This window comes from Nyctereutes procyonoides, unplaced genomic scaffold, assembly GCF_905146905.1.
Source record: "Nyctereutes procyonoides isolate TBG_1078 unplaced genomic scaffold, NYPRO_anot_genome, whole genome shotgun sequence".
NCBI classification, from domain to species: Eukaryota; Metazoa; Chordata; class Mammalia; order Carnivora; family Canidae; genus Nyctereutes; species Nyctereutes procyonoides.
In genome coordinates, this window is record NW_026575044.1 from 26,181,966 (window position 1) to 26,194,786 (window position 12,821).

A 12,821-nucleotide genomic window follows, 5' to 3' on the forward strand; every position below is an offset into this window, starting at 1 on the left:
GGGAGGGCTGGGGAGCAGGGTGGAAGTGCCCTAAGATCTCATGTTTTTTTCAAAAAAGGAGACTAAGTCACAACTGCCAGAACTCTCCCTTTTTCCCTGTCTCAGGGCAAATATGACATCTGGAATTAGAGCAACCATTCTGCAACATGAAATTCTGAAACCATTAGAACAAGCTAAGACAACTGTAGAGTTCCAGTGCTGAAAACTTGAAACCACTGAAGCACTGCCAGAGGTCACTTATCTCCAGTTGTTACATGGGAAAAAACAGACACTGTAAGTGAACTTCTGTCACAAATAAAAATATTCCTAATCTACCTTTTTTGGAAGTCTGAGTCACTATTCCTTGTGAGATGTGAAGAACCCGAAGTGGCTGAGTACAGTCTGTTGTGAGTTCTGACTAAACAGCACTACTTTCACCCAGAGAGAAAAGCAGCAGGAAGAATATCACAAAAAAGGGTCTATCATGACAGTTGTCAGCCTAATACAATAAAGTCAATGAGGGCAAAGAAAAGAGAAGACTCAAGATGATTATTCACATGCTACAGGGTTACAGAAAAGAAATAATTGAGAAAGTACACCTTTAGAATTGTGGGAAAATAAACTTTATAAATATCTACTCAGCAAATCAAATCTAAAAATTCTGATTATATTAATTCCCAATTGTGTATTTCCACTTTTTGAAAAAAAAAAGTTTAGAACTCATTTTTTACAGTTACATTTTTCATGTTTTCCCAAGTGAATTAATTTATATTTATGTTTCTATTTCCCTGGTATTCATGAAGGTATAGTTACCGTCCACTGGATATGATCATTTTTAACACTTGAAGAACTTTTGAAATGATTATTAACCATCAAGTTAATGGCGATATTGCCAATAAAGGCACTGGTTCCTTGAAGTATTCATAGACTAGTTTAGTTGGTCAATCTATCGCCCAAACTTTAGGGGCAGTTACTTCTCTTTTCTATCAACACCACTGCAAAAACACTCCAAGATAAGTAATTCCTCCCAGTCAAAAGAAACTTCAGAAATATGCTTATTTTAACTCACATATTCTTTAAAGTACAATTCTTAAGTTAAAATGCCAGTTTACAAATAATGCTATATTACACACACACACACACACACACACACACACACACACACACACTTCCAGTTTTAATCCCTAGTCTTTTCCTCCATGAGAATTTTGGTGGTATTATGCTGCAGTGTAAATACTTAGCAATTACAACATCTACAAATTACAATGGATTCTTAAAAAATTTTTATGATTTCAGAATAGAATTCCTCAGGGCTGTCAAAGCTTTTGCTAGAAAGAATGCCAAATACAAAGAAGCTTCAGGCTCAATTAGAGCAGTGGAACAGAATTCAGTAAAGTTCCAACATTACATGTTAATGTCCAAATTTCTTATTGTCTTTTTTAGTTGACAAATATGTGCTCCGCAGTATAATAGCAATAGCAGAACAGCTGGGTGGCCATATCAAGCACAAAGGAAGCAACAGCACATGCTGTTAAGTGTCGTTTTGATTGCCTAAAAATGGCAGCCCATGCAGATTTATTCCCTGTTATAAATTAGAACAATTATTTCTCTGGAGTGTATATTTTCTTCATGAAAGAGCCAAACTTCCTGCACATTAAAAAAGAGGACTTTCAAAAAGGATATCTTCCCTTTCTTTGATGATCAGTTCATTCTGTTCTTCCAAATGCCTGATCTTCTTCTCAAATGATTCTTGCTCAGCTCGGAATCGTTCTTCTGTCACTTCCTTTTCCTCACTTACTCTGAAATACAAAAATGAAAAGAAAATGCCTATGAGAATAAGAAAATATGTGCCTAGAGCTGTCATTTACCAAAACTAGATTTTTTCCAGAGCTGTGCTGATTTCTTCAGGGATAACCTATGCTTCGCTTTTTTTAAAAAATTAACCTTCCATAAGGCAATCTTGCATACCTTTGTAATAAAATATGAACATGATTTTTACATCAAAAGTGTTCCCAATCATCAGAAGTATCTTAAATATGGAAAGTCCTACAAAGAATATAAGTTCCCAGTGGTAATCCAGGACAGAAAAAATATCCAACTTTTAAAACAGTTTCATTTCTTATCAAAAAAGGCACAATCAATGTATTTTGACTTGGATCGTTTTCATATTTTTATTTAAATCCTGTCAATGAAATAAACAATTTATATATCTTTTAAATATTTCATTAAATACACATAGGTTATTTTACTCTTTTTCTTGGTACTGACACCCCACATTCCTCAGTAGCATACATAGCTAGACTAGAATAAAAAGATGGCATTAAACATAAAAAAAGGTTTGTATTACAATTATTCTTAGTCCAAAAAGAATTACAAAGTGTTAAAACACACTCAGCAAAAAAATCTGTATCTTCTGTATCTTTAATGTTTACCTCTGAAAAGTATTCCAACTCAATCCTATCAGAAAGAGGTTAATTAAATTAAATAGGAACAATATTAAAACTTATCCTAAAACGACAACCCTAATTTTCATGTTACTCTGCCCTGAATTTTTCTGTTATTGGGACTTATTCCTCCAAAGAGAGTACAACACTTATCCAACAAGATCAAGATCACACAGCAATATGTGTAAAGGAAATCCACAGGGACTCCTTTGAGCTCCTAAATTTACTTCCTTCCAGACCGCTGCTCTACCAGAACAATTTCCGAATAATATGAACTACAATAGCCTTTTCTTTGTTGCTAGCTTTCTGGTGGAGACACTTGATATCAATGAGGTAACAGAATGAAAATTAGATTTTTGAATGTTTGGAGTTGATTACATCTTTTCTTTGAAATAATTTGCATGAAAGTGCATGGCACACGGTAGTATTCAAAAAATAGGTTTATGTCTTCTTGCTCATAATGACTTTAAAGCCATTTCTCCAACCCCTACTATTCATGTTTAGCATACTGTTAGGCCCATGAATGGGACTCAAGTCCTTCCTTCTAAGAGGATAAACTCAAACTGATAACGAATACAAGGAATCCAGACAACTAAACAGACAGACACATGACGACAATTTATCCCCGGTCTCAGGTTATCCTGCCTCCATTGTTGCCATTCCTTTCCAAAGCCTTCCTCTTTGCCATTACTCTCAAGCATACTTGCACTACCTTTCACAGTAATTCCTACTGCCTCTCAGTTTTTCTAGAATTGTCAAACGTGTGAACCATGAATTATTTCTACCATACTAATCTTTAATCCATCAGTCAGCTTCTGAAACACCTTTGCCAAGATACTATTTCAAATCAAGTAAACCTCCAAAGTGCAAAGTGGAAAACCATGTATATACATGGGGATGCTAGAAAACTGTACTTGTTTCTCTAGGCATCATTATTCTCATTCATGAAGAAAAAAGCTAGTCTAGACAATTTTTAAAATTCTCTCTAGCTAAAGTTTTATAATTTCTTTCACTATACTATAAATATCCTGATACTGTATATATTTGTCCTTTATAAATATGGAGAGCAATTGTAAAGGAATAAGAAAGAAGTTCTCAAACTTAGGTCAAGGTACAAGGCATACAATATTACAACCTAGGCAAAAGTTATAGCCATAGGATGAGAGAGCAAGTAGATGATAAGAGAAATATTAAAAAGTATAAAGATGCAAAATTTGGCATAAGAACAGTATAAAACATAAAAAATGATGAATCTGTAGGATTATGCATAAAATAAAGATGAGGGGCACCCGGCTGACTCAGTTGGAAGAGCAAGTGACTCTTGATCTCAGGGTTTGAGCCCTACCTTGGGTGTACAGATTACCAAAAACAATAAATAGACTTAAAAAAAGATAAAGATGGGGCAGCCCTGGTGGCCCAGCAGTTTGGCGCTGCCTTCAGCCTGGGGTGTGATCCTGGAGACCCGGCATCGAGTCCCACATCAGGCTCCCTGCATGGAGCCTGCTTCTCCCTCTGCCTGTGTCTCTGCCTCTGTGTGTGTGTGTGTGTGTGTGTGTGTGTCATGAATAAATAAATAAAATTAAAAAAAGATAAAGATGAAATAAGTGATGCTATATATTGTAAGGAGAGAAAAAACACTGTCAAGGTAAGAAAATCCGTAGCAAAATCTCTCCCCGTTTTGATTGGTAAAATCTTAATGATAAGACTAAAGAGTAAAATCTGTAATTAGATAAGAAAACATTTATTTTCATTTACTTATTAAAAAATATTTACTGAAGGGGTCCCTGGGTGGCTCAGTCAGTTCAGTGTCTTGCCTTGGACTCAGGTCATGATCCCAGGTTCTGGATCTAGCCCTGTGCCAGGCTCCCTGCTCAGTGGGGAGTCTGCTTCTTTCTCTCTCTCCCTCTGCCCCTCTCCCCTGTGCTCACTCTCTCTCTCTAAAATAAGTAAAATCTTAAAAAAATATTTACTGAATGCCTACTATAGAAAAAAATTAAGTAACTTTAGTCAGTTACAGGGTATCCAAAAGGAACATTAGGGGATCCCTGGGTGGTGCAGCAGTTTGGCACCTGCCTTTGGCCCAGGGCGCAATCCTGGAGACCCGAGATCGAGTCCCACGTCAGGCTCCCGATGCATGGAGCCTGTTTCTCCCTCTGCCTGTGTCTCTGCCTCTCTCGCTCTCTCTCTCTCTCTGTGTGACTATCATAAATAAATAAAAATTAAAAAAAAAACAAAAGGAACATTAGCAATGGCTCTCCAACATTTCAAGACTATTCATAAAAGCCTCTGTAAGTGTAAGAAATGGCCCATCAGCAAGCAATGTTCCAGGGTTAGAAAAATAGTTTTTAAAAAAAGGAAGAATGCCAAGTTTACCTTAACATTAAACTAAACCACAGAGATTATCTCTAAGGATCATTGAGGGCAGAATTGCATATACATATATCTCGTAATGCCAGAGTCTACAATGAGCTTTTCCAAAAACTTAAGGTACTCTATCAAGAAAAATTTGTTGCTATACTATTTAAACAGGGCTTTTGTTTTGTTTTGTTTTGTTTTAATCTTCTGTTACGCTGCTATGGTAAGACTACTCTTTAGCAATTATTATGTTCTGGAAGGCTATAAACTTAAGCTGTGTCAAACACAAAAGGCAACACTTCTTCTGTAGACCTATCTAAAGATATGTATAGTTTCTCTGTGGCCTATTAGCGTAGTTAATATGAGCACATGTACTGATACAACCCTTAAATGCAGAGGACTTGCCAATAAAACATCCTCCAGATTTGATATCACCTCTGAAATCTGTCTTCTTCTTAAATTTATGTTCAGTAATATTTCCCTTGAGGTATATGTCCAAGAAAATATCTGCTATCATGATCTACATTTTTCATCAAACATTCTCAGACCACCAAGTAATGTAAGACCTAATACTCTATCTCATGTGGAGCACAGCAATAAGTTAATTAAGAAAATGAAAATCTAAACACAGGAAAGGGAAATATTTGACTAACAGGATTAAAAAGTTAAAACTAGACAATAGCTTTGTAATATAACTTGATGTCCAGAATTGTAGTGCCTCCTGCTTATTCTTTTTCAAGATTGTTTTGGCTATTCGGGGTCTTTTGTGGTTCCATACAAATTTTAGGATTGTTTGTTGTAGCTCTGTGAAAAATGCTAGTGGTATTTGCCTAGGGATTGCATTAAATGTGTAGACTGCTTTGGGTATATGGAGATTCTAACAATATTTGTTCTTTCAATCCATGATTATGGAACATTTTTCCATTTCTTTGTGTCATCCTCAAGTTCTTTCCTAAATGTTCTATGATTTTTAGAGTGTAGGTCTTTTATCTCCTTCGTTAGGTATCCTAGGTATCTTATGGTTTGGGGTTAATTGTAAATGGTATCTATTCCTTGATTTCTCATTCTGCTTCTTCATTACTGGTATATAGAAATGCAACAGATTTCTGTACACTGATTTTTGTATCCTGCAACTTTGCTGAATGTGTGTGTCAGTTCTAATAATTTTTTGGTGGGGTCTTTGGGTTTCTACATAGAGTATCATGTCAACTGCAAATGGTGAAAGTCTGACTTCCTTCTTGTCAATTTGGATGTTTTTTACTTCTTTTTGTTGTCTGCTGAAGCTGTAGTCATCAAGACAGTATAGTACTACACAAAAACACACATACAGATCAAAAGAACAGAACAGAAAACCCAGAAATGGACCCATAATTGTATGGTCAACTAATCTTCAGCAAAGCAGGAAAGAATATCCAATGGAAAAAAAGACAGTTTCTTCAACAAATGGTAGTGGAAAAACTGGACAGTAACATGCAGAAAAATGAAACTGGACCCCTTTCTTACATGTGACACACAAAAACACATTAAAAATGGATGAAAGACCTAAATGTGAGATAGGAAACCACCAAAATCCTGGAGGAGTACACAGGCAGCAACCTCTTTGACCTTGGCCAGAGCAACTTCTTACTAGACATGTCTCCAGAGGCAAGGAAAACAAAAGCAAAAATGAATTATTGGGACTTCCTCGAGATGAAAGGGACTTCATCTGCATAGCAAAGAAAACAATAAAGTTAAAAAAATTAACAAGAAAACTAAAAGGCAGCCAAGGCAGCCTAGGAATGGGAGAAGATATTTGCAAAGAACATTTCTGATAAAAGGTTAGTACCCAAAAATCTATAAACAACTTATCAAACTCAACACTCAAAAAAGAAATAATCCAGTTAAGAAATAGGGAGAATCCAGGAGAGCCAAACTGTGGAAGGAGCTATGATGTCCTTCGACAGATGAATAGATAAAGAAAAAGGTGTGTGTGTGTGTGTGTGTGTGTGTGTGTGTGTGTATACTATATCTATATCTATATCGGTATGTGTATATATATATATATATATATATATATATATATATATATACTATAATATATGGAATATTACTAAGCCACCAAAAGGGCTGAATACCTACCATTTACATCAGTGTGGATGGGACTGGAAGGTATTATGCTGAGTGAAATCAGTCCATTGGAGAAAGACAATTATCATATGGTTTCACTCATATGTGGGATATAAGGAATAGTGAAAGGGGTCATAAGGGAAAGGAGGGAAACTGAGTAGGGAAAAATTAGAAAGGAAGACAAACCATGAGAGACTCCTGAGAAACAAACAAAAGGGTTGCAGAAGGGGAGGTGGGTGGGCGAGTGGGGTAACTGAGTGACAGGCATTAAGGAGGGCATATGATGAGACGAGCACTGGGTGTTATACTATATGTTGGCAAAACTGAGTTTAAAAAAAGTTTAAAAATAAATTAAAAAAAGGTAATAGCCAGAAGACATGAATAGACATTTTTCCAAAGACATCCAGATTGCCAACAGATACATGAAAAGATGTTCAATATCACTCACCATGAGGGAAATACAAATCAAAACCATGATAAGATATCACCTCATATCTGTCAGAATGGCTAAGATTAGTAACACAGGAAACTACAGATGTTGGTGAGGATGCAGAAAAAGGGTAACTCTCTTACATTGTTGGTGGGACTATAAACTGGTGTGGCAACTCTGGAAAACAATATGGAGGTTCCTTGAAAAGTTAAAAATAGATCTACCCTATAACCCAGCAATTGCACTACTAGGTATTTATCCAGAAGATACCAAAATGCTGATTTGAAGGGGCACATGCATCCCGATGTTTATAGCAGCATTATTTAACAACAGCCAAACTATGGAAACAGCCCAAAGTGTCCATCAACTGATGAATAAAGAAAATATGGTATATGTGTACACACACACACACACACACACACACACTGGATTATTACTCACCCATCAAAAAGAATGAAATCTTGCCATTAGCAATGATGTGGATGGAGCTACCGTGTATTATGCTAAGAAAAATAAGTCAACTGGAGAAAGACAAATAGCATATGATTTCACTCATAAATAGAATTTAAGAAACAAAACAGATGAACATATGGTAGGGTGAATAAGAAGAGGAGAAAGCAAATCATAAGAGACTCTTAATGATACAGAACAACCTGAGGGTTAATACAGAGAGAATTGGTGGAGGATGGGCTAAAGGGTGATGCATATGAAGGAGGGCACTTGTGATGAGCTCTGGGTGTTATATGTAAGTGATGAATCACTGAATTCTACTCCTGAAACCAATATTATGTTATATGTTAAATAGCAATAATCTAAATAAAAACTTGAAAAAAATGCCCCTTAAGTTAAAACTGGACAAGATAATATTCCCAGTGTTGTTTTGTTATTTACAAGGACAATAGCCTTTTCATGAAGTAAGAAATCATTTACAGCATTTCTTTAATGCTTCAGAGTATTCTTTCAAAAACTTCCACAAACTGTACTCTTATCTATCAAGAAAAGAGAATTCATATCCTTGAGACTTGGATGGTTGGGCTGAACATTGTGTCAAAAGTATTGAATTTCTTTGAAGTCTTAAGTTTTAGCTTAGTCATCCTTGCACATTTTGTATTTTTCTACATAAAAAAATCTTTCCAGTTTTAATATAAGAAGTTTTCCCACATTCATCTATTCTTAATTTTCTAGAAAATCTAGCATTCTAGAAAAAGATTTATTTTATAGCTTTGCATAATCCTGATATTCTTCCAGGTACTACTCCAGGAATGGGCAATTTTACATTAATGTGAAAGATAAGGTCAAGACAGCAAAGCTTCTATTCTAAAGAGAACTGCAGCTCACTCCATGGTAAACCAGATAAATTTCTTGCCTTTTTTAATGTCTTGTGTTTGGAAGCTCAGTATCCTGGTTTCATTTTATAAATTCTGAGTATCAATTTTGTAGGTAAGATTTGGAAAAGGAAAGAATAGATTTCATAGGATATTTGGCAAAGAGAAAGAGACATAGTGTTTTCAACCAAAAGTAAAGACATAGTGAAAAATAAAAGAGCTATCATTATTAAAAAATATTTCAGTACAATCACCTTAATGCCCTCTTTACAAACTGTAACATTTGGCTGTTATTTTAAAAGTACTGTCTAAAAGAATATAGGTGCTTTAAGAAATCAGAAACACGAAAATCTGTGTCAAAAGGTCTCTAAGAACTAGAGTAATATCAAATGAACATAGATGCAAAAGTCCTCAACAAAATACTAACAAGCAGAATCCAGAACCATAACAAAAGGATTATATATCATGTCCAATTGGGATTTAAACCAGGAATGAGGGCAGCCCTGGTGGCTCAGCGGTTTAGCGCTGCCTTCGGCTTGGGGTGTAATCCTGGGATCCTGGGATCGAGTCCCATGTTGGGGTCCCTGCATGGAGCCTGCTTCTCCCTCTGCCTGTGTCTCTGCCTCTTTCTCTCTCTCTCTCTCTCTCTGTCTCTCATGAATAAAATCTCAAAAAAAACCCACAAAAATCAGGAATGAATAGTTTAACATTCAAAAAATCAATTAATGTAATATACCATATCAATAAAAAACAAAGGGCAAAAACCACATGATCTAAGTAAATGTGGAAAAGTAAAAACAGAAATCCAATAATGATTCATGATTTAAAAAAAAGACACATAACAAAACTTAAAAACATAGAAAGAGAAGGGAACTTCTTCATCCTAAAAATAGGCTACGTATGAAAAACCCACACCTAACATGCCATATCTAATAGGAAAAAAATCAAATGCTTTCCCCCTATAATCATCAATAAGACAAGGATGCCTGCTATTGCTACTTCAGCTCGTATTGTACTAGAGATCACAACCAGGGCAATTAAGTAGGGGAAAAAAACAAAGAAGCATCTGGATTCTAAAAGAAGTAAAACTATCTCTATTACACATGACATGCTTTTATATACAGAAAATCTAAGAAATCCACTAAAAAACTATTAAAACTAATGAAGGAGTTCAGCAGGGTGACAGGATACAAGATCAATGTACAAAAGTCAATTGTACATTTATACATTAGCAGTAAATAACCCCAAAAGGAAATCGAAGAAACAATTCTATTTATATTTGCATCAAGAAAAATACAGTACAAAGGAATAAACTGAACAAGAGAAGCAAGACTTGTACACTGAAAGCTAAAAAAACACTGTCAAAAGAAATTACAGACCTAAATAAATGGAAAAGTATTGCATGTTCATGATTGGAAGATTTAACACTTTTAGGACTGACATTCAGATTCAGCTCAGTCTCTACCAAAATCTCAGCTGGTTTATTTGCAGAAAAAGACAAGCTGATCCAACTCTTAAAGTCATACAGAAATGAAAGGGACCCAGAATATCTAAAATATTCTTGAAAAGGGAGAAAAAGATGAAGGACTCATACTTCTCAATTTTAAAACTTACTACAAAATTATGGTAATCATGACAATGCAGTATTTGTATGAAGACAGATGCAGGGAACAACAGAACATAAATATTTACATTTACAGTATATTGATTTTTCAAGCAGTATACCAAGAAAATCAAAGAGAAAGAATAGTTTTTTTTCAACAAATAGTGCTGGAACTTGTATCCACACGCAAAAGAATAAAGTTGGAGCCCTACCTCACACCATATAAAAAAAATTAACACTAAATCAAAGACCAAAATGTAAGAGCTAAAATTATAAACCCCTAGAAGAAAACAGAAGCATACAACATTGTGATACTGGATTAGGCAATGGTTTCTTAGATATGTATGACATCAGACATAACTACAAAAGAAAAACAGATAAACTAGGCTTCACCATAAATAAAAACTTTATATTTCAAATGACCCCCATCAAAATAGTTAAAAATTATGCACAGAATGTCTAAAATTTTTTACAAATAACATATCTGATTATGGACTTGAATGAAATATATAAAGAACTCTGAAAACTCAGCACTAAAATGACAACTGAATTTAAAGCATCAGAATAGACACTTCTTCAAAGAAGATACACAAAATGCTAAAGAAGCACATGAAAAGTTGCTCAACATCATTAGCCATTAAGTTAAAACAATTAGATATCACTTCAAAACCACTAGGAAGTTATAATAAAAAACATAGTAACAAATGTTGGCAAAGTTGTGGAAGAATTGGAACCCTCATAGAGTGCAGGTAGAAATGTAAAATGGTGCAGCCGCTTTGAAAATGGTCTGGCAGTTCCTCAGAAAGTTAAACATAGAGTTAACGTATTACCCAGCAATTCCATTCCTAATATACCCACGAGAATTGAAAATATATATTCATATAAAACTTGCGGACAAATGTTTATAGTTGTATTATTCATAATAGCTAAAAAGTGGAAACAACCCAAATGTCTATCAACTAATGAATGGATCAAATGATAAAAATGCATAGTTTTTAAAATACTAAGAATAAAACACATTTTCCAAGGAAAAGTGTAAGAGATAGTACGATATATAATACTTAAAGAGGTGAGTTATCTGATCATTTACATTCATGTTTCAATGTGCACCCCCAAAAAGTTACCATTCTAATGCTCACTGATTGCTTCTTTTAGTTCAAGTGTATACTCATTTCATGAAGCAGCCATAATCTTACTACTAAAACCTTAAGAGGACATTACAGAAAACAAAAATTACGGTCTAATCTAATAAACATAGCTGAAAAAAAATCCAAAAAAGAAAAAAAAAAACCCACAAAAACAATTATAGACAAGACAAATCCAAATCCAGAGATACAAAAGATAACACATCTGAGATAAGTTTATCCCAGGAAAGCAAGACTTATATAAGAGTTGAAACTTGATGTAATTCACCATGTTAATAGAATAAAGGAGAAATCTTTTTTATTTTTATTTTTATTTTTTTAATAATGTATTTATTTTTTATTGGTGTTCAATTTGCCAACACAGAATAACACCCAGTGCTCATCCCGTCAAGTGCCCATCTCAGTGCCCGCCACCCAGTCACCCCCACCCCCCGCCCTCCTCCCCAAGGAGAAATCTTATATGTTTATCTATAAATACAGAATATTACTTGTCAAAATTCAACCAATTTATGATAAAAAAACCTCTACAATCTAGGGACTAAAGGAACTTCCTCAAACTAATAAAGAACATCTATAAAAACCTATAGGTATTACAAGGATGGAAAAAAAGAAAACTTTGTCCCTAACTGTGAATTTAAAACATAAAACAAGAATGTCAGCTATTAATACTTCTGTTCAATACTGACTGGAGTTCCTAGCCAGTCCAATAATGTAAGAAAACAAAGTAAAATGAATACTGGCTAGAAAGAAAGAAGTAAAATTTTATGTGTAGATAATATGATTGTGTATGTAGAAAACATTAAAGAATCTACAGAAAATATATTAGAACAGGTAAAGTTAAGAAAATCATACTGCTACTGTGGTAACCAGCCTCTAAAATGGCTCCCAGTGATCCCTGTCTTCTCATATTCATGTCCTTGTTTAATCCCTTGAATGGACCTAGTGATTCTCAAAACTGACTGGATGTCCCTTCTATGATTACATTACAAAAGGTAGTGACTTCTGTCTTGATTACTCTTGCTCACTCTGATGAGAGCCAGTTGCCAAGTTGTAAGCTGCCATATGGAGAAGCCCTTGAAACAAGGAATGGAGGGAGGCCTCCAGCCAACAGCCAGTAAAGAACTGAAAAAAGCAGTCTTAGAAAGATATTACTGGAAACTGAAGAAAGGGGAAGCACTGTATGTGGTGGCAGAAAGTTCACCAACATCGTATCATCTTTTACTAAAGTGGGAAGTAGGAATGTGTCTAATGAAGTGGGTAACTAATGTATTTAAGGAAATTTCTGAGTAAAGTGTTGAAGGTGCTGCCTGGTTTCTTCCTAGTGCATATAATGAATTGGAAGGAAAGATAGGGATCCCTGGGTGGCGCAGCGGTTTAGCGCCTGCCTTTGGCCCAGGGCGCGATCCTGGAGACCTGGGATCGAATCCCACGTCG

The 12,821-nt window shown here is 35.1% G+C and overlaps 1 protein-coding gene across 6 annotated transcripts in view; it reads right to left on the bottom strand.

Moving 5' to 3' along the window:
* KIAA1328 (KIAA1328 ortholog) overlaps positions 1-12,821 on the bottom strand; it is a 360,132-nt gene that overhangs the window by 306,419 nt on the left and 40,892 nt on the right. For all 6 annotated transcript variants that reach the window (XM_055324146.1, XM_055324144.1, XM_055324147.1 and 3 more), the window contains one exon: positions 1,663-1,778. In XM_055324146.1, coding sequence (XP_055180121.1) covers positions 1,663-1,778 — 116 coding nt within the window. The remainder of the gene's footprint in view (positions 1-1,662; positions 1,779-12,821) is intronic.